Source organism: Boleophthalmus pectinirostris, unplaced genomic scaffold, assembly GCF_026225935.1.
Source record: "Boleophthalmus pectinirostris isolate CB_2022bp ecotype Guang Dong unplaced genomic scaffold, ASM2622593v1 HiC_scaffold_2, whole genome shotgun sequence".
Classification (NCBI taxonomy): Eukaryota; Metazoa; Chordata; class Actinopteri; order Gobiiformes; family Gobiidae; genus Boleophthalmus; species Boleophthalmus pectinirostris.
The window spans coordinates 8,345,584-8,369,238 of NW_026571152.1; the positions used below are offsets into that span (position 1 = coordinate 8,345,584).

General features: G+C 39.1%; 1 protein-coding gene across 1 annotated transcript in view; it reads left to right on the forward strand.

Moving 5' to 3' along the window:
* The first annotated feature begins 2,455 nt into the window (after positions 1 to 2,455).
* Positions 2,456 to 23,655, forward strand: part of ptpn9a (protein tyrosine phosphatase non-receptor type 9a) — a 47,241-nt gene continuing 26,041 nt past the window's right edge. The window contains 1 exon segment of the mRNA XM_020923197.2: positions 2,456 to 3,002. Within this exon segment, the coding sequence (XP_020778856.2) occupies positions 2,970 to 3,002 (33 nt within the window). The 5' untranslated portion in view covers positions 2,456 to 2,969.

The following is a 23,655-nucleotide window of genomic DNA, read 5'->3' on the forward strand; positions in this document are numbered from 1 at the left end:
ATTTTTTTTCATCTAAATGTATGTTAAATTCCTCACCAACTGTGCCTGTTTTTGGTTTTATTTTTGTTATTGTATAAAATGCTCAATATGCTCAAGGCAGTTCTCAAAAATAAAAATAAATAGATAAATAAATAAAATTATAAATACAATTTCACCAAATATGTGATTTTTCTGGTGGAGAGTCCAGAACACTTTCTTGTATCCGTGGAGATGTATTTGTTTCAACTAGAATGCTCCACGGTATGGCATTAAAGTTCTCTGTCAGCAAGGAAACAAGCAGACGACGCAACCAGGCCAAGTTACAAGTCAGGTCTGTGGAGAGGCGAACCCACTCACACTAATGCATGTTTTTAAAGGGGTCATCTTAAACAATTTTCTGATCTATGTTATAGTGTTATTTCCTCATCAAAAACAGACCTGGACTTGTGTTTTGTTTCATTCACACATGTTTATCACACAAACCCTTTAGACATAAATGAGTTCTTCTATTAAACAGAAAACACTCTGTTCCACCATGTGATGTCATGTGGTGATGCAGGAAGTGTTACTCTGTATTTTAAACTCCATGTATTGTCACTAAAACCATTTGGATGATTACAGCTCTGGAATTGCCAACAGGCAAACAGGAAGACATTTGGAAAAATGTGATGACAACTTCCGGTGTAGTTCCCAACATTGGGCTCGCCGACCGACGGTGATAAAACCTACTCAGCGGAAAAATGAAGACTGCAGACGTACACTACCGGTGAAAAGTTTTAGGACACCACACTTTTTAAAGTTTTTTACTGTTTACTGTTTGCTGTTGACCAAAACATATTCTGACTTTTGATTCATGAAAGTGAATACATAGGAATCAAATATTGTTCAGAAAGTTCTTCCCAAGTCTGTTGCAGAAGTTCCATAAATGTGTGGCACTTGTAGGTTGCTTCACTCTTCTGTCCAGTTCATTCCAAACCAGCTCGATGGGGTTTAAGTCTGGACACTGTGCTGGACACTCCATGTTTTCAAGCTTTACCATCTTGTTCTTTTTTCCTGAGGTAGTTTTGACAGAGCTTGGACTTGTGTTTTGTATCTTTTTTCTTTTTTTTTAACCTCTGTCTGTTCAGTTCTTACTTTTGTACCATTTCAAGCTCTTCACTGGACTTGCATGACTTGAACTGCAATAAATGACTGGAAAAATTAAGGTGTCCTAAAACATTTGACTGGTAATGTATGTGCTATTTGGAATCATCTTGAATTTGGCGCCTCATCTCTTCTAATCACATGTACCCAGAGCACTCAGAGTTGTGTGTCAGTGGGGAAATGATGAAAACTGAGGAATGGTTGTAATTCTTGAATAGCCAAACATAATGGAATGCCACAATGACATGGAGATGAAGAAACGGGGCCATTTTTCATTTTTCCTAGATTTTGTCAGACTTACCCTGCGTTTGATTATCTTCTGACTCTCACTTGGACATGGGATTTGACGTCACGTCTGAGCGTGAAGCTTAGCTATTATTATGTTTCGCATGTCAGACTTGGAGAGTAGCATGTAGCCTCACCACAACACCAATTACCACACCCACAGGCAGTGATACAGACGTGGTAAGGTACTGAAGGAATATGAGTGATTGAATTTGTCATTTAAACCACCAAAGTGTCCAAACACAATAAAAACACTTCATATTTACACGTCACAGTGAGCACAGCCATCTTGGCTTCTGACTCGGAATCCTTGCTCTGTCTACTTTTTCCACCACTGAGATCTGAGTGGCACTGTCCCAGGAAAAGGGGCGTGTCATGCATGTCGCTAAGCAACTCCTCAGAAAACTGATTCGTTAGTATAATCGAACGCAGGGTTACTACTGTGAACAGAACCCGCCGCAAGTTGTCATTGCATGTTTCCAAACGCCTTCCTGGTTTGTGATGTTAGTGTGAATAGAGCCTACCTCTACTAAACTAAACTAAAGGTAAAAGAAGCTGTGAACTTGAAAACTACCACTTCATGACATCACAATGTGGAAAAGAGCATTTTGAGTTTTGTAGATGACAGAGTAGACTAATAATAAAGGGTTACTCAAACATGTGGATGAAATAAAACACAACCATGGGTATGTTTTTGAAGAGGTAACAACATTCCTACATGGCTTAAAGCTCTCACAAGAGTTACTTTTGTGTAATATAGGGACATAGTAAAGTTTTTTTTTTTGTTTTTTTTTGACTGACAAATGCAAAATGCTAAATGAATTGCTCGTTTGTAAACCAACTGAAACATAATTTTAACATATCATAACGTTTATGTGTTAAACCCACTTGAACTTGTAGTCAAATCATGTCATTCTCCTGAGATGACTCACAAAATGGCGCATCCTCTCCTCTTGTTTCCTATTTTTATGAATGAAGGCGGAGGTCGTGAGCCTGTCCTATCACCCTTCACCGCCAGGGGGTAGAGCAACCTGTGGAAAGCGCGTTCGGCATGCCCCCCCCTCGGTCACAGCCTCCCTCTCCTCTGCGCCTCACCGGGATCTCTCGCTACATAAAGGCGACATTCAGCGCTGGATTGATGGCATTCGCTGCGCAGACGTAACCCGGCGTGTGCGACAGAGCCTCGGCTGTCGATATGATCCGTTTAGCATCGAAAAATAGCTGAACAAACCTTTTTTTTTCCCGCAGCCCATCGCATATCTATCTATCCCTCCTCTGCTCTCGTCTCCCCCCGATTTGTCTCTCGCTTTCTCGGTTGAAATTTGACACAACATCCGCAAGCTTTCTCTCCCGTTCGGATGTAGGAGATTTGGGGTTAATTGGCCTGGTGTTTTCCTCAACAACTTCCAGGAATACCAGGCTAACGTTGTAGCAAATGACTTTAGCCTTTAGCAAATAAAGGCGCACAAAATCCAACGCTTTTTTTTAAAACATCCCCAACCAGTTCTTACTCCATGAAAACGACACGTCTCTCGGCCAAAAGGTGATCTGCGACTTTAACCATGGCAGCTACGTTGACGGTGGAAGAAGAACAGGTAGGCCACAAGTCAATTTTGTCCTTATGTTTTCATTTTAAGTCTAAAATTTCAACTATTACCGCACCGGGACGCGATTCTCTCCGTGCGTAATGGTCGCGGGGTCGTTACGAAATCGCCCTCAAACGCGTAAAACGGAAATGTTGTATCGATTTGTGTCGCATTATTGCTCTTGTTGCATCGGTGCCAGGTCGCTTCCTCTTCCAAATCCACAATAACAAAGCCTTAGTGTATGGAAATGGATCATATACTTATTTTTAAGGTAGACTTTGGTTTGTAGGCTGCCATTTCCGTGCATTTTGTGAGGGCTGAACGCATGTTGTTGTTTATACAGGCAAAGTAGTCAGGCAGTGGAAAGTTTCAGGCAGGCTATAGCAACCCATAAAAACTGTGCGTCTATAAGAAAGAATTCTTGTTATTTGACGTTTACGTAATTTGCGTATACTTCCTGTGTTATCATATTTTTAGCCAGTTTGACCTACTGCAACCTCACCTACGCAGGATTTGAAAGAAAGCTAAAGATGTCATTAATTATTTGGTAAAAGCAAAAAATAACTTTAAAGGGTCCATATTACGCTATTTTCTGATTTGTTATAATGTTGTTTGCTCCAAAAACAGACCTGGAGTTGTGTTGTGTTTTGTTTCATTCACATGTTTAAAGCACAAACTCTGCTTATTTAGGTTGAGTTTTTCTCTCAAAATGAAAACGTTCTGTTCCAATTTGTGATGTCATGTGGTAATACTGGAAGTGCTTTACTGTGCTTTTAAACTTCACACACCTTCACTGGAATCATTTGGATTATCTCAGCCATGAAATTGCCTATTTATACTAAACAAAAGGTAAAATGTTAGTCAAGCTGGCGCCATCTAGTGCCGCCACTCAATTTCATTTCTCTCCAGCGACTAAGTCAGGAATCAGAATAGACGAGACGGTCTGCAAGAACCCCGGAAGTTACAGACTGCGCACCAGCCAATCAGCGAAGAGCTGTGAAGCCATGATGTCAAACTCAAGCACCTGTCTGTGTGCCTTATGTGGTACAGCACAACAGTAAACAAAGCGGTCGAGATGGATGTAGATGAAGACAGACATTTTGTGTTGACAACGATTCCCGAGATTGAGGATTTAAAGCTGGAACAAAGAGAATGTTTGGTGAAGGGGAAAGGAAACATTATTGCCCTTCTTCCTACGGGATTTGCCGCATTACATATGTCATGACCAAATAGCAGCGATTGGTTACATTTTTTAAAAAGTACCCATCTACTGTCGAGCGAAAGAATCCTAATGCTGCGAGGTCAGACGGTTTCCACGAAGTGAAACTGACTGATGAATCAAGTTAGTAAACGGTAGCTGTTAACTTGCAAACGACTGCTTCGTGACATCACAAGGTGGAACGTAGCATTATGAGCTTTGGAGATGTAGACAGACTGATAATAAAAAGATTACTCAAACGTGTGAATGAAACAAAACGCAACTCCGGGTCTGTTTTTGAGGCGGTAACAACATTCTAACATGGCTTAAAGCTCACAAGACTCGATTGGGCGTAATAAAAATTAAATCAAAAGTCTTATAGGTGCTTGAAAATCGCAATATTTTCTTTTTGGCATGAACTACCTCTACATACAGTTGAATGACATTACCCAGGTGAAGAGAAGGCCTAGTATAAACAGTCATTTAGTAAATCCAACCCAAGCCTATTATTACTGCTGACTAATCGCAGTGCAAATATGCTACACATGCTTATTTTTAGTCTATAGGCTCCGGTCACGTAGCATCACAACATTCCCTATTGTTTCTTTGCAGTGACATCAAGCTGGGGGTGTTGTACGTGTCTGTGTACGGTGGAATGTTTAGTTTAGTTACCTTCGTGACACAATGCACAAGCAAACACTGCAGAAACATTTTAAAATGGTCTGAAAAATTGATTTAAACAACACATTTGATTGATATGAGGGTTCATAGTCCTATTTAGGAGTTTGATTTTCAACAAAAATGTGAGAGTGACTAACTGAAAAACTGTTGGCTCATTCTACCTAGCTTGTAACTGTAATTTTATGTGTGAGAGACTTGTTTAAAAGCAGAATTCAGCTCATTTGTTCTAGTTCCAGTTAAATCAGATTGTGTTAAACTGAAGCTCAGATTAAAGTCTAATTTGAGTAACAAAGCCTCAGACAGAGCAGTGCCTACAGTTGGCATCACACCCCAGGAGAATATTGACGAAATCAGCTGCAAAGTATCAGGACAGGTCAGAATTCTATCTTGGAATTTGCTGTGTAACCGTCAGATTTGCAGATTTGTTGACCTGGTTTATAGTTCATATCTTTGTAATTACCGGGCCTATTCACATGAAACAAAAACTGGCAAATGAATGAATGAATGGGCATTTGTGTGTGTGTTTGTGTGTGTGTCCAGACCTGAAATGAGCTGACCACTGCGACCCTGCCTGAAGCCTTATGTAATCTAACTGAAATGTGATAATATATTTCACAAAATCTAAATAGAAAATAAAAATTAAAAGTCATAATTACGCAAAATTGACTCTTGTGGGCTTTAATTCTTGTTAGAATGTTGTCACCTCCTCAAAAACAGACCTGCAGTTGTTTTGTTTCATTCACACATGTTTGAGTAACTCTTTATTATCATTCTGTCTACATCTCCAAAGCTCAAAATGCTCTGTTCCAACTTGTGATGTCATGAATTAGTAGTTGTAGTAGTTTTTCAAGTGAACAGCTCCTTTTACTTTTTGTGTAGTAGAGATCAACAATTCCAGGTCTGAAATAATCCAAATTATTGTAGTGAAAGTGTATGGAGTTTAGAAACACAATGGAGCACTTCTTGTATTACCACATGACATCACAAAGTGGAACAGCGTTTTCAGTTTGAGAGAAGAAGTCAGCCTAAATATGCAGGATTTGTGTGTTAAAATGGGAATGAAACAAAAGGAAACATTATAAGTTAGCAAACTGAGTAAGTATCTCATTAAATACCGTAATATGGAGCATTTAAAACCTAAAATTTCAACCTAAAATAAAAATACCATTCTTAGAACAATCCATTTGTGTACATACATTACACTATAACACTATTTTCTAATCAGACCTTTTGAAAGTGACTAAGAAACAATATAGGTTAATACATTTTTACCATTGTAATTATTCATGGTGATGAGTTTATAAGTGCTTTTCAAGACCTTAAGGGCCTGTTTTCACAAGAACGCTTGCGTGTAAAAACAACAAAATACTTTATCGGAAGTGCCTTTCTTTTAGACAGTGATGGCGCAATAATCTAAAACCATCCTCCAGAGTGGAAAAGTTGAATACGCTCCGCTGTAGCGTTTCAGTCTACATTCCCCAAGCTGCAAAACTCTGGTCAGATCTGCTCACGTCGCGTACACGTTTACGTCACATACACATGGCGCAGATGAGAAGAAGGAAGATTCTACACATGCGGACATAGCGGTGTTGTGCGTGTTAGTGTATTACAGCACCACCTAGCTGCCTGGCATGCATACCCAATCGAATTCCACACATTTGCATCACTGTGTGTGCGCAGATTTCCTCCTGAAAACGCTCAACTAAATGCGGAATAAAAAGTGAAGACACAACACCACTTTTGCGTCTTCTGTTAAGACCGTCATCATATGAACATAGCCTAAGCTTGCGTTCACATTTGCGCCTACACGACATCAGAATTGGTACTAAACTGAGACTACACTTAGAACTAAACCAGGACTATAGACCAAGTACAAGTGTGAACGCACCATCAGCTTTCAGGGTGGAGTTTTATCATCATGGTAATGCTAACAACAACTAGCATGCTAATATATCTGTACCATAGGGTTCTACAACCTGTAACTTGGGAGCTACCAGTTGCTCTCCAACTAATAAGTAGCTCGTAGGATTTCTGAATTATGTATTATACTGAATAACTCAAATTTGATTAATTACCATTGTAAATACGACTAGGTATCATTAAGAAGTTACCAATACAATACATGCCTTGATACATAGGCCACGATACCATACATACCTTGATACATAGGCCACGATACGATACATACCCACATACCATACATACATAGATACATAGGCCATGATTCGATACATAGGCCACAATACCATACATGCCTTGATACATAGGCCACGATACGGTACATACTTCGATACATAGGCCACGATACGGTACATACTTCGATACATAGGCCACGATACGGTACATACTTCGATACATAGGGCCACGATACGATACATACCTCGATACTTAGTGCAATGTATCGAAAATGTATGGTATCGATCGTGCCCTGTCGATTCAAAACAATTTGATATGATATATTTCAGATCGATTCGATACAGTTCAGTGAAAAAATGCTAAATCAGGGCTGTGATACTAAAAGTCTACTACGTCTACTAAGTTGGTTCAAAGTTACACCCATTTTACGAAAAACAGTGAAAATGTCATCACAATTGTAGCTCTTACACAAAATAATTTAATAAAATATATCAAAAATTATGCTTAGTGATATTTCGATACAGCAGCCCACGATATTGATACTGTATCATCAAATTAAACAATACGATATATCAATATTTCAGTATTTAAATATTTTTGCACACTCCTAATTGTAAAAGTGTTATTTTGAACTTTGTACACTAATAAATGGATAATGGTTTTATGTTTTAAAGGCATCTAACTACACCATCTAACACTTGCCCTCTTATATCGACTCAGTTTCTTGTGGTCACTAAAATAAGTAGCTCTCCGGCATTTTTATTTTGTAAAGGGAGCTCACTAGACGCTAAAAGTTGGAGATCCCTGTTGTACCGAGACCTCACAACGTCCAAAGTTACTCCTCACTTACCTTCTGCGTTCCGAGTGTCCTAATTATTCACCATGATGAGTTTGACAGCTTGAGGTGTTTTGCTCACAACAATTAGCATGTAAACCACGCACTTCCTTTCTGACATTAGAACTAGGGCTGAACTAGAACTAGAACTTGCATTAATATGATGGTGTACTTCAGAAAAACAAAATCTAGTCAAGTTAAAGATGACTTGAATTTAGAAAGTTTTATCATGATTTGAGTTTATTTCACTTGACAAGTAAAATGATCTGCCAGTGGAACAAGACTTTTGTACTTAAAATATGAAAATACACTTCTTGCTTCACTTAAAATAAGAAAAATAACAACTTTTTGCACTTAAAATAAGAAATAAAATGGAATGTTGCTTAAGAAAAACACACTTGTCAAGTTGAATGTACTCAAAGTAAAATGTTCTTAATCTAAGCAGTTTTAACTTACCTAGAAATGTTTTTTTCCAGTTTGGCATTGCATAACGTCGGCGAAACTGAACATTTTGGATCGGATATCAGCTCCCAAGATACCGATATCCCTTTTGGATTCATAAATTTTCGTAATAAAACTTTTACTAGCCTTTGTTGGCCCAAAACGTCGTGCATCGTGTAACTTTTTTTGGTGTAGTCCGACAAACGTTTTTCTCCATGGAGGTGTTATTGCTTTGTCTGGAATGTTTCCAAGTGTGGCATTAAACCTTTCTATCTTCATGGAGACCAAACCAGACCAAGTTACAGGTCAGATCTGTGGAGAGGCGACCCTGCTCACAGTAGAATGTCATTTTTTGTAGGTATTTTTGAGTGATAAAACCACCTGTATTGAATAAATAGTTATAGTTAAGTAGTTATAAAACACATTGGGATATTTTTTTTGTAATACGCTGCTCTTGTTGAAAGTGGAAATGTTGAAATTAAAGATGTTTTCAGTATCGACATCGGTATCGAACAGAAAAACCTGGATCAGTGCATCTCTAAACAAAACAATTTATAATTAGAAGCAAATAACTCGCAGTAGTGTTATTTTGATTTAAAAAGCTGCTTATATAATCTATCTGTAGTGGAGTAAGACATATTGTACTTTTATTACACGGGGGAAAAACGATAGAGCCTCTTTTCAACACAAAACCGAAAGAAAGTGAAGAAAGTGAGAGAATAAGGAGGGATGGGACGTGTTCTTATCAATGTTGGACTCTTCTTAATGTTAAACCTATTTGCAGAGTATTATTTCCTCTGCACAGATTCACTGAGATTGTGTGTGTGTGTTCTGATGTGTGTGTGTGTGTGTGTGTGTGTGTGTGTGTGTGTGCGTGTGTGCGTGTGTGCGTGTGTGTGTGTGTGTGTGTGTGTGTGCGTGTTTGGCCTCTGATCATCTGTCCCACTCACAGAGCCTTATCTGGCTGCTCCATTTCCTGTTTGAGCCGGGCCCCCTCCACAGCACCGGACGACAGAGAGAGAAAGAGGGGGAGAGGAAAGAGGTAGAGACAGAGTGAAAGAGGGAGAAAGAGAGAGGGAGAAAGAGAGAGGGAGAAAGAGAGGGGGGGAAAGAGAGGGGGGGAAAGGGAGGGAGAGAGAGAGACAGGGAGAGGTAGAGCGAGAGGGGAGAGGGAAGAGGGAGAGGAAAGAGGGAGAGATCAGTGAAAGAGGGAGAGGGGGAAAGGGAGAGAGAGGTAGAGAGAGGTAGAGAAGGGAGAGGGAGAGAGAGAAGGGCAGAGAGAGAGGAAGGGGGGAGAGAGGGAATAGAGAGAGGGAGAGAAGGAGGGGCAGAGAGGATGAGGGGGAGAAAGGGATTGAGAGAGAGAAGGAGGGGCAGAGAGGAAGAGGAGGAGAGAGGGATAGAGAGAGAAGGAGGGGCAAAGAGGAAAAGGGGAGAGAGAGGGAGAGGAAGAGGGGGAGAGAGAGAGGGAAAGAAGGAGGGTAGAGAGGAAGAGGTGGAGAAGGGGGGGCAGAGAGGAAGAGAGGGAGAGGAAAGGGGGAGAGAGGAAAATGGGAAGGGGGTAGAGAGAGAGAGGGAGGGAGAAAAAGAAGGGGCAGAGAGGAAGATGGGGAGAGAGGGAGAGAAGAAGGGAGAGAGAGTCACAGGGAAAGAGAGAGAGAGGGGATAGAGAAGGCTAGGGCGTGGAGAGAATGAGGGAGGGGCAGGGGGGTGGAGGGGGAGAGGAAATGGGGGAGAGAGAGGGATGGAGAAAAGAAGAGAAGGTGAGAGGAGAGGGGGAAGGAGAAGAGAGACAAGGGGAAGCGAGAGAGAGAGAGAGAGAGAGAGAGCAAAAGTTAGGGGAGAAGAAGAGGAGAAGAGGGTGCACAAAAGCAAATTAGAGATGGAGAGGAGAGGAGAGAGAGGCGGGTTGGAGGGAGGAGAGAGAAGAAGATGAAATGGAGAGAAGGCGGGGAAGAGAGAGGGGTCAGGGTTGAGAGAGGGTGGGCGTGAGGGAGAAACAAGGGAGAAGGATGGAGGAGGGGGGGAGAAAGAAAGGATGAAAAGAGAAAGGCAAACGATTTCATGTCAATTCATCCCCACTGCGATAACCGTCCTAAACAGCAGCACGTTTTTACACCTGGGGGTGAGAGAGAAAAGAGAAATGGAGTGAAAGAGTGAGGAAGAGGAGAGGCGAAAGAGAGGACGAGGGGGAGGAGGAGTGTGTGCTTGTGTGTAGATCTCCAGAGCTTTGGGAGAGCAGAGGAGGAGACAGCTGTTAAAAGCATTTCCACAGAAGAAGAAGCCGTTTATGGACGAGAGTGTCTCAAACCGTGGAACCAGGACCTCTGCTCGTACTCACCCAGAGACTGTTTATTCCTGCAAATCTGGTCGAGTCCTGGTTTTGACCTCAGTCTTTAGATTTAGGACTGTCAAAAATACTGTTTAAATGTCCAATATTATGAAAAGTTTACTCTTCTGAGCTTTAAGTCATGTTATAATGTTGTTATCTCCTCAAAAACAGTTGTGGTTTTGTTTTATTTACACATGTTTGAGTAACTCTTTAGTATTAGTTTGTCTACATCTCCAAAACTCAAAATGCTCTGTTCCACCTTGTGATGTCATGAAGCGGTAGTTTGCAAGTTAACAGCACGAATCTATTAAAATAACTGGATAGGGTATTGGTTCTTGTAGCTGCCTCCAGTTGACGTAGTGGCCACTCATGGGTACTTAAGCGAAAAAATCCCCTGGGCTGAGAGAGGATTTTTCTCATAGAGCAATGTAATCACAAACTGCTCGTATTCGGCTGACAGGGCATCTATGATTTTCAAAAATGTCAGACTTTGTGACGATTTTTACCTGTTTTTAGATCATAAACTGTTTCTCAGCTCAAAATCCTTCAGTTGTTTTAAACACTTTATAATTGTTAGCTCTGGCTTCGCTCTGATTGGTCAAAGTGATCACGTGATACACGAGACCGCGCTCCCTGCCTGTGCTCGCGTGCATTGGCTTGCGCCTGCGGGAGAGCACTACTGAGCATGCTCAAATGGCCCAGAGCCACCGGAAGTACCTCACCGGGCTAAAGGCGAATCTGATGACCATTGAGCTCGACCCACTGACTTGAATGAGCGGCCATTTTACAGCTATATTTTTACCTTTGTGTTTAGTAGAGATTGGCAATTCCAGGGCTGAATTTATCCAAATGATTCTTGTGAAGGTGTATGGAGTTTAAAAACACAGTGGAACACTTCCTGTATTATGGCATGACATCACAAGGTGGAACTGAGAAGAACTCAGCCTAAATATGCAGGGTTTGTGTGTTAAACATGTGAATGAACCAAAACACAACTCCAGGTCTGTTTGTGATGAAGAATTTAAACATAGATTTTTAAAAAACAGGGTAATCTGGATACTTTTAAAATAAACATGGAAAAAATAAACATATTCCTGCACCTTTCAAGGTAATTTTCATTCCTTCTACATTAATCTGAGTTCTTCTCTCAAACAGAAAACACTTGTTCTTGTGATGTCATGTGGTCATACAGGAAGTGCTCCACTGTGTTTTTAAACTTCATACACCTTCACTAGAATCATTTGGACAATTTCAGCCCTGCAAATGGCAGCTGTTAAGACAAAAACTACTACTTCATTACATCACAGAGCGTTTTGAACTTTGGAGATGTAGACAGACTAATAAACCAAGATTAGTAGTAGTACTAGTAGTAGGAGTAGGAGTAGTAGTTTTAGTCATTTTGCAGCACTACAAAACAAAACAAAACATAGATCATGACCGAAAGGGTTTAGACCAGGGGTGGGCAAACTTTTTGACTCGTGGGTCACAAAGGGTTCTAAAATTTGACGGAAGGGCCGGACCAGGAGCAGATGGATGGAGTTTTTTTGTAATCCATCTCCAAAGAGAAAAAAAACTGAAAGTAGTCCCACGATATTTACTATTTATTGAAACGACTTTTAAAACACTGAAAATTATTATTATTCAAGTTCGGTGGGCTGGATTAAAAAGATTAAAGGGCCCCATATGGCCCCTGGGCCGTAGTTTGCCCACCCCTGGTTTAGGCTGAAGTAAAAAGTACTTGTAACGCCAAACCTTATTAAACAATGGCAATATTCCAAGTAAGAAAAGCAGCACATGAACGGCAAGTTTGAATTTATAATTTCACTTGTGACTTACTGTAAATATAAGAGACAAAATATAAATTAAAACAAACAAAACTAAACGCATAATTCATTCATTCCAGGACTTTATAACTTTCAAAACATCATGCTTTATACCCTTTTTTAAAGGTTTCTACAGTATTAGTCTTTTTTAAATCATCAATCAGGTTGTTCCATACACTAACCCCTCTAACAGAAATACAATCACTTTTTTCTTAGTTCTTATTTTTATTTTATTATTTTTTTAAACATGCCTGTTCCTATAAGGTTAATCGCACTGTGCTCGAATAACTCCTGTATACAAAGCGGGAGCATCTGTACATCACTACGGCTGTACTCGGGTCAGCAAGATCAAAACACTTTAGTATGTTTAGGACAAAAAGAGGGGTAACACTTTAGTTTAGGGACCACATATTAATAGCTCACTAAGTGGTAATTGGTATGCTAATTATCTGTTACGTAGCTATTAGTTGGTATTTATCAAACACTTATCAGTGCTTATTAAGATTTCAGTGCATTGTAATCTCCACTACTTTAATGGGAAGAAAATAGTTAATGGGTTAGTTTTCGCAAAATACGGCATTGGACAAAAATGCATTGAAAGTACTTTTAAAAATAGTAGCAAAGATGTAATTAAGCACTTATTATGCATTTTACTATTAACTAACAATTAATATGTGGTTCCTAATCTAAAGTGTTACCTTTACTCAATTACTCCAACATGAGTGAATGAAACAAAACACAAGTCCAGGTCTGTTTTTGAGGAGGTAACAAGATTCTAACATGACTTAAAGCTCACAAGAGTCAATTTTGCGTAATTTTATTTAAAGATTCCGATCTTTACCGTCCAAACTTATTCCGGGCATCTTACTTATTCATCATGATGAGTTTGTAAGAGTTGCTCAACTTTCAGACGCAAAGTTCACGCACCAGAGAAGCATCTTATCCCTTCTAATACATCTTATCTGATCTAATTTTCAGCCCCCTGTCAGAACTCCCAGAACGCATTGGGGTAAAAGCGTTCATTTGGGAGATAGTGACGTTATTGACTTCCTGTTTTGGTATTGACTCGTGCCAAGTGGGCTGCACCGTGCGGAGATAGCCCGTGCCAACAATAGCCCCACAGCGCCTGGCTTCTCTACATCTGTAAATAGATTTATATAGTGCCAGCCTGTGTAATCAAACGCCCGGGAAACGAGGAGATGCCAGGGCCTGAATCACGACTCTCCATAAAAATGATAATGTAATTCAATAGTGCTTTGTGAATGGAGGTGCCGGATGATGGTGCAGTCTGCCTCCTTCACTTCCCATAAACCACCGCTCCTTGTTTCTACGGAGATGATAATAGCCTGCGTAGATCAAGATGACTCCCTCCGACAGGAATGTGGGTCCGGGCACATCAAAATGGCATTATGGGCTAATTCTGGGAAGACATGACGACGTGAAAGCTGACGAAGGGATAAATGAGTTGGAATAACCTCCTGGGAACATTGTTCATGATGAGAACAGGCCAAGTACTTCTGGTTCACTACCTCAATGGGGTACTTCCAGGTTAAGTAGTATTAGCCGACACAGGGTACTTGGAAAAACTTGATTAGAGTTTCCTAACTGGAGCCATAGCACCTTATCCAAAGCCTCATCTCGTCTGATCTCTGAAGCTAAGCAGGCTCACAATTTGATGGGAATTCCAGGTGCCATAGTGGGTCTAGTGGAAACTGCTGTTGTGTCCTCAGGCAAGACACTTTATACTTTGCCTTGTATGAATTTGGTGGGTTGAGGGACAGGTGTTGCAGATCAGTCTGCCCTTGGGCAGCTGTGGCTACATTAGAGCAATAATAATAATGTGAGAAATAATGTGATACAACAGTGGTTCTCAAAGTGAGGTCCGCGCACCCCTGGGGACCATGTGTTGTGGGTCCTCCAAAAATTTAGACATGGACCATAGCTTGAATACTACAATTTTCTATGATATACAATTCCAAAATTACAATGTTTTGACTCAAACAATGACACAAATTAACTAAATACTACAAGAAAATAATCTTTCATCTGTATTTAGTTTTAACATGGTTTGAACTTCTGGGCTTTATTGTAACGCCACTATACGATTAATAGGGGGTCCTTGGTATATATTCATACCAAGAAGTGATCTCTGGCCTCAAAAAGTTTAAGAACTTACACCAGGAGCGTCAGCGACATGTCACGTCGGCAGAGCTACATACACACCTACTTTTAAAAGCTTCATTTTACACCAGAGGCAGCAGAGCTATGACCCCAATCTCTGTGGCTTCTCATGTTTAAACATTAAACTTTTTATATTTACATTTAAACATTGAACTTTTACAATACATTATGTATTTGTTGTTGATTGTATGAATTATGTTTTAAATCACAAAATAAACATTGACAATAAGAGTTGATGCTTTGCAATGATAACGAGCTGTATCTGCGGTGCTGCATTAATTATATAATATATATATATATATATATAATATATACTAATATATATATTATATTTAATAATGCTCTGAATTTCATTGTACTATTGTATAATGAAAATAAAGGCTTTCTATTCTATTCTATTTCTATTCTATTAAGCTACTCACCATTTCACTTTGGCTGTCTGTTCCACATGCCTTTTTCTTTCAGAAGCTGTTCTTGTACAGTTTCTGTTTGATGCTGTAAAGTGTTTGATATTTATCCTCCATGGCTGTAAACTTTCCGTAGTCAATCGCGAGTCATTCCTGATGCGACGAACAGTGTTTATGCGACTGTGGGGGTTTTGGAGAACGTATTTTGAAAAGGCATTTTAGCACCACTTGCTTATTTGCTATCTTAACCTGTAAAAACCTGGAGATGCTGAGAAATTAAAACTCTAACCTAATTTAAGCAGCCTTAGCTTAATAATGACCGTTGGATGCACGTATGACATTGCTGGTGTAAATTACCGGTTAAAATGGAAAGCGATACCTGTGCGTATGCCGCACCTATGCTGCACGTATCCTGTGCTGTTACTGCTTTGATGTAAATTGGGGATTACAGAATATGTTGATAAAACCCAGAACCTCCTAGATAATTGCAACTGTTAAGTCTGGGCATGTGCACTATAATCTAAATGTGAATTTATTTAAAAAAAAAAAAAAAAAACTGATTCTTTTTTCTGCTATATTTATACTGTATAATCTATGACACCAGTGCATCATTATGTTTATCATCTGGATATTTTAATCATAATATTGATCTAAAATGACTGAATAAAAAAAAAAGTCTTCTAACTTCCTTTGCAGTCACCAGAAGTTTTTCCAGAATCTCAAACCAGTTGTGTTGTTTTGGTTTCCTGCTCAGAGCCGGAGTGTGAGGATGGAGTTTGTTTTGGAGATAGTCGTCAGGAGATTCATTTGATCCAATAGAAATGCATAAATATTTAGCTGACCTGCTCCAAGCTCTCAAACAGGACTCTCCCTCCAAAGCACTCTGTCATTCACAATCTGCACTATGTGTGGTCATTTTCACACTGCTTTTTATCTTATCCAATTGTAAAAAAAATCTTTGTTTTCACTTATCTCCACCCACTGCTCTGTACTTCCATGTAGCAGTCTGTGAGGCCAGTGATTTGATTTAAGAGATGCTATTGAACTTCTATGGAGTATTAACTGCTCTGAGTGCTCTGAGTCTCCCCTCCCTTTTCTAAGTCACTACCCCTTCAGAGCGCTATCACAATCCGCTAATGAAACTGGTGTGCATCAGATTTGTCAAGTTGTGTACAGTTTTTTGTCATGCTTTTGTACATTTATGGAGAATTGTCGTGTGGGAGGATGGACGACATAGGCTGGTGGGCGGAGCTTTGTACAGAATCTCACAGTTAACTGTAAAGAGGGTTTGAATAGGGCCCAGGAGAGATCAGTCCGTGTATCATTCGTTCATTCATTTTTCAGTATAAAACTAAACAAAACAAACAAAAATAAGAAAATGAATAAACACCTATTTTCTTCATTTTTGTCTCCAAAACCAAAATGAAAAAAACGGATAATGATTAGATTTTTTTAGTTTTCGATTTTGTGGTTAAATGAATAATGATTTAAACTGCGATGCTGGACTTTTGCACCACATACGGACTGACCTTGAACCTGGACTGAACCTGGACTGAAGCTGGACTGAAGCTGGACTGAACCATTGTCAGTCCCGGTCTCAGTCCCGGTCTCAGTCCCGGTCTCAGTCCCGGTCTCAGTCCCCGTCTCAGTCCCCGTCTCCAGTCCCCGTCTCAGTCCTGGTCTGAGTCCTGGTCTGGGCCCAGTCTCAGTCCTGAACCTGTTCCCGGTCTCAGTTCCGGTCTCGGTCCCAGACTCAGTCCTGGTCTTTTGGATACAAATAGTGAATAAAACAGTTGTTTTTTCGTTTTCTTATTTTTGGTTTTACTTTGAAAAATGAATGAAGGAATGATACACGGATTGAGATTGCAAAATTACTCAAACATGCACGGATGACATATGACACCTTCAGACATGTTTTTGATGAGGGAACAATGTTATAACTTGGTAGAAAGCTAAAAAAAATATATGTATATCTTTTGCACATTGCCCCCTCTTTAAGCAGTTTTAATATAAGAGATTTACAATGGACTAAATATACAAATACTCATTGATGTTTAACACTAAATACGTGGAAAAAGTCATAATCTTTAAGCTTTTTCCAATCCCATAAACCTCCCAAGTCCTTTCCACATTTAAAGCTGCAGCTTCAGCCTCTCTCAGGTGCAGGGTCTGTCAGGTGCAGCCCTGTCGCTCCTCCTGAATGTTAAAAGAGCCTGTTAGGAGCGGGACACTGGACTCTTCTATCTCATCATTTTGTATTCAGCCCAAAGAGTGGACTTCCTGCTCCCCACGGCTCCGCTCAGTGCCTCCTCTGTGGGCTCGGGGGAGACTCTAGGACACAGTGAAAACAAAAAACGCATGTGTCAAGTCATTTTCTAATTGGATTCAAATGATTTTAAAAATGTTGAAGGTCCTATATTACGCAAAATTGACTCTTGTGAGCTTAATGAATAAGGCTGTGCAAATAATAGAATTTTATCACGATTTTCATTTGTGTGTCAAATGATCTCCAAACTCATAATCGAGCTGAAACGATTAAAGCTTAACAAAGTTAATTTTCTAATATTTATTGTATAAATAAGTATGTTTATTTTACTTTTAAATATAAAGATTATAGATCAGCTGGATATATAGTTTATTTTGGATAAATTTATGTTTTTCTATGCCTTATTTCATGTTCAAAGCTTGTTTGTATTCATTTTATGTTTTATACATCACAAAACTGCTCTAAGGTACATACTTGTAGCCTATATTTATTTTCAATTTTGAAGTTTTGCTGAAATTATCAGTAACAAAGAGAGAAACATTTAAAAAAAAAACTGCATTGTGTAACTAAAAAGATAATAATTTTAATAATCGTGATTTCAATATTGACAAAAAATATATATTATTTTTTCCATAACTGAGCAGCTGTATTATGACATGTTAGAATGTTGTTACCTCCTCAAAAACAGACCTGGAGTTGTGTTTTGTTTTATTCACACATGTTTGATTGATCCTCATTTATTACTGTCTCTATATCTTGAAAGCTCAAAATGCTCTGTTCCACCTTATGATGTCATGAAATGGTAGTTTTAATTTTAACAGTTACATTTTACCTTTTAGTTCAGTAGAGATAGGAAATTCTAGGTCTGAAATGATGCAATTGATTCTAGTGAAGGTGTATGGAGTTTAAAAACACAGCAGAGTACTTCCTGTATGATATCACAAGGTGGGACAGACTGTTTTCTGTTTGAGAGAAGAACTCAGCTTGAATATACAGTGTTTGTGTGTTAAACGTGTGACTGAAACAAAACACAACTCCAGGTCTGTCTGTGATGAAGAAACATTAAAACATAGATCAGAAAATGTCATAATGGGCCCTTTTAAACAAGATGTGTTATGTTAAATGTAGCTGTAAACTTGAAAACTACTGCTTCATGACATCACAAATTGGAACAGAGCATTTTGAGCTTTAGAGAAGGGCCCGGTCAAGCAGAAGTAAACAGCAAGGCCAAAAATTCAAGTTAATGCAGATAGCATATGTACTCTAGTTTATGAAACTGTTTACCTTTTTTCTGTACCATTTTTGGTTCTAAAGTTCCATACGTTTTAAACAGACCATGTATGAAACATGGAACAAAAATTATTTCCAAAATTTCAAAGACCTGCAAATCATGTAAATAAATGGATGTATTTCATCATATCTTGTGTTATTCCATCTTTGAACTGTTGATGAAGGTACATGATTTTTCCAAAAAAAAAATATTTAAAATGATAAAAATTTGCTTGGAAGGACTGACATATTTTATAGAAATAATTTCCTTTCATTTTGAAGTAATATTAAAGTATTTAGAAGAAAAAAGCGACAAATTATGTAAAATCATGCACCTTCTACTTGCTTGCACAATTTTCCCCTCCGTTACCATGACCTTTCTTAATAAAAAATCTCATTACTCAAAAAGTAAGAGGTTTTTTCACTCTAATCTTGTACCATATGGTAGAAAACTATATGAAGCAAATATTCAAACCAGTTTGTTAAGGATATGTAAGTGAGAACCAAGAGTTATCACTGTTTGTATTTATTGCCCAAAAAGTGCTGCATATTTCATTCCCTCTGTTACCGACATGAGTTTTTTTATTTTTTGTCAGCAACTTGAAAGAATATAGCAGGTTTAACGTTACCCTGTTGGAGTGTAACTCTTTCCTACATTCTGATACTTTACTTATTTCAATAGTCCCTCTAGTTTCTGAATAAGAGCGATTTGAATGTAAAAAATCTGCCCCTGTTTCCCTCTGTTACCACTTGACCGGACCCGGAAGTAGACAGACTAAAGGGTTCCTCAGACGTGTGAATGAAACAAAACACAACTCCAGGTCTGTTTTTGCTGAGGTAACAGCTAGGGATGTAATGATATCCAAGTCTCTCAGTACGATATTATCATGATATGCATCTCATAGTATTGTGATATTTTGAGTCTGATATATTTGTAGATAGGCCACTTTTTTGCTTTTAAAATACCTTGACAAGATTTTGATGTGAATTATTACTGTCATAATCCCAAGAATTCAAGCAAAAAACATATTTCTTCATGTTGTCTGTGCTGAAATGAATCATGGGATATGTAGTTCCCTATGTTTATAAGCTGTTGCTACTGTAAAACCATGCATTTAAATAAAGGAAATTGTGATTTGATATATTGTGACGGCCCACGATATTATTGTGAGACTTGTGACGATACGATATCACAATATTTTGGTTATTGTTACATCCCTAGTAACATTAAAACATGTCTTAATGTGCATAAGAGTCATTGTGTGTAATACTAATATTGCACAAAAGAATTGATATATGGACATACAGATTTTGCTCTAATCCTTATTTGGAATTTGACACTGTTCTTTTTTTTTTTTTTTTTTTTCTTTTGGAAAGGTACACTATGCAACTTTTTGGTTGGGGTCTGTCACCTTCTTGTTTCTATGGACATGTCATTGCTCTGCCTGGAATGTTCCACAGTGTGACATTAAACAGCTCTACTTTACATTTATTCAATTACAAGTGGTTTTATAGCTCAAAAATACCTAGGAAACTGACATTCTGACTGAGCGTGGTTGCCTTTCCACAGATCTGACCTGTAACTTCATCTGGTTTGGTCTCCATGAAGATAGAAAGGGTTAATACCATACTGTAGAACATCTAAACAAAGCAATAACATCTCCATGGAGAAAAGCATTTGACAGACCCTCCACCAGAAAAGTTACACAATGCACTTTTAAGCTTTTAACCATCTTGTAACAGTGTCCCCTCATCACCTTCATCAGAGTAAGTTTCAGAGTAACTCAAGTTTGTAGGTCTGAACTTCCAAGTCCTGGCGCTGGTATTTTAAGCTCCTTATTTTTATCTGGACTCTGGGGACGATTGTTGCGTTTGGCACATTTTTCAGTCCAACTTGCGCTCGTTCACAGCTCGTGTTGACATCTGAAGTCATCCAGCGCATTCCTGAAAAGTTGGGAGAAGAACTGGGTGTTGGGAACGATGACTGAGGCCCAGATCCGCAGGTCAAGGACACGGGCGCAACTCCAGCTCCGACTTCCAGGAAAAACACTGGAACAAGCTCCGGCAGAGGGGAGGGAGGAGAGAGGGTGGGGGGGTCTGCTGTATTGTTCTAAATTGTGTAATAGTCTGATGGGTGGACTGTGGATTGCATTTTGTAACTAAAAGTGCATATGACAATTTAGTTTTTTTTTTTTATTATGACTTCATTTGGTGAGATGCAGCATAGTTTTGTCATTTGCAGTTTGTGAAGCAATGTTGGCAAAAAAGAGTTGTTGTAACATGGAATCGCTGTCATCAGTACACCAAATTCTAGTTTAATTCTAATTCTCAACTTCTGTCCTTGGTTGATACAACAAATCATAACTGCATTTGTCAGGTTTTGGCCCTTGTTTCCATTTTGTTGCTAGGTAACGATAATGGAATTACCTCCATGTGTGTCACATCTGCTGCCCGTGTCAAAGCAGGAAGTAAAATGATAAACTTCACAACATTGTCAAACTATGAGTTTTATAGCTTCAAGATACCTCAAAAAACAGGCATTCTGACTGTGAGTGGGATCGCTTCTCCACAGATCTGACCTGGAACTTGGTCTGGTTTGCTCTCCATGAAGATAGAAAGGGTTAATAGCATACTGTACATTGTCAGGCATTGTCCAGCTCCTGGTCCACATAGGGCCCTTTGGTTGAGTCTTATTGGCTCGTTTAAAGGGATAGTTCGGATTTTTTGACATAAATCTGTATGGCATCCCCCTCATCAGTGAAATTCGGCATCAGTATATTCGGGTTCACAAAGATCTCCCCTTGGGTTTGTGGTAAAGGCAAAGTCTTTATTGTCAGTGTCATAATCAGACATGTTGTCGCTAACATTCCGAGCAGTAAACAAAGTGAACCAGTCTTATATACTTATGGCTCTAGCTCTCTCGTTAGCTCTCTCGCGTGGCGGCGGTCTGCGCATGTAAACACTCCCGAACAACTGAAGAAAGTGATGGATCGGTGCGCGGCCGTCACCTGGCGGCCGCGCGCAGTGGTACGTACGGAGAGAAAATAACGCCAAGCGATTATGAGATCTGACTTTTTTGGCGACGATGGTTTTGTGATGCAAATGTATCACTCTTTTGAACACATATTGCTTTGAGAAGAAAAACGCTTTAGTATACAGTCCCCACACAACTTGCTGAACTACTTTCCTCAGCACCAAAACGGGCCAGTATCTCGGCTCACCGGACGCTTTCGGGGGTAAGTCGGTGTGGAATGCACAACACTGATGACGGGGAGGCCATACAGATTTATGTCAAAAAATCCGAACTATCCCTTTAAGCTCATTTGGAATTCGAAAATACACATATTTTATAATTTTACCTCATGCATGGACTAAAGGTGCATTGCTTTTATTTTGGAGGTGTTTTTAATGACATTTTCTGTAAGGCAACCTCACTTTCATTGCTTAGTCATAACATAAACGCTAACCAGTCTTACCAGCTCGTCAAAACAATGATATTTACAGCTTTTTCATAAATAAATATAATTCATATTGCAGTGTTTTAGTTAAGCACTTTGGCCCGGCCCTGTTCAATATTTTCTGTCTCTCATGTGGCCCCATGGAAAAAATAATTGCCCATCCCTGCTGTAGAACAATCTCGACAAAGCAGTCATATCTTCATGAAGAAAAGCATTTGAAGGACTCTCCACCAGGAAAGCGGAGGGTCAAATGTAAAACCTTAAACATTATGTTAACTACAAGTTTTAGTGAAATAGAATTTGGGTGAAACTAACCTCCAGATTAATCTGTGTGTCACTGAAGTGAGTTCTACACATTATCAGTCAAGAACAGCTCTCACTGAAAGAGATCGGAAAACATGGAGCGTAATGACGACCATGTCAACCACAGCAGAACAAGCCAAAAAATCAACCTTTTGTTTCGTCCAGTTGAGAAAAAAGCACAGACATCTTCCTTGTCCACGCATGCTCTTACCTTCTACGTGTTTTTCACAACCTAAATAGTCTTGTTGTATTGAAAAAGAAATAGGTATTGAAATAGGTTGAAGTACGTCTTTGGGCGTCGCAATGTTTGTTTGGGAGCTTCACCTTTGGCTTCTGCACAAACATCAATACTGCGATGTGATTGGTTTGCGATGTGATTGGTCCATCTGTCTCAATAAGATTTACAAGTTATGATTTAATAATAGGATTCCATCCAGAGTTCACATTTTAAACACGTGCAGAAGAATTGACATGAAGACTGAAATCTGAACTGACAAACAAGAACAAGAATCACATTTCAGAACATGTTTGTACACGGTTAGCAGTTTTCATGCAGGATAAGACTGGATATTTTGTTGTTGATGAAATGATTGTACTTTAAAATTGCAGCCCTTGTGATTTGCTGATTGTGTCCATTCAGATCGCAGTTTTAATCCATTTCCCTAGTGTGAGAAAAGCAAATGATCTCACTATAAGCTAATGTTTAACACTTGTAGAAGCCCTGGGTCTTAAACAGCAGTGTCACCTTTTCATTCTTTCTTTCCTGGACTTTTTTTCTGCGTTCACTGCCGCATTTCCCATGAATTTCATTATGTAAACATCCACAGGCCGCTGCATCACTGAACTAATCGAGTTTTAGAAATATGATAAGGAATACTAATGATAAAACGAAATTATGCTTGGAAAGGTTTTAGTATTCCTGAGAACTGTTGCTAAATACATGGGAATGACATGCTATTACAAGCTGTCCTTTACTGTTATGCAACTCCGTTTACTGAGAATCTGGTCATTGCGATATTATTTTGAGTACATTTGCCCTGTCCTTATTCCTCAGTGACTTTATGTAAGAGAAAAATATAACCAGGACTCTTATCATTTCATTTTTTTATGTTTTAATTATGATTGTATCCTGTTGCAGTGTGTTTGAAATGGAATGGATCACATATTACATTCATGTATCTGGCTTTTAAATCAACAAATCCGTAACCAATTTTGTGGCAGATGGAGGATTGGTCTTTGGATAAGATGAAACTTGTTAAGATGAATATCAAAGCATGAGTTAAATTGCAGAGATCCATTTCTTTTATGTTCTATTTATTTTGTTAGGAAATG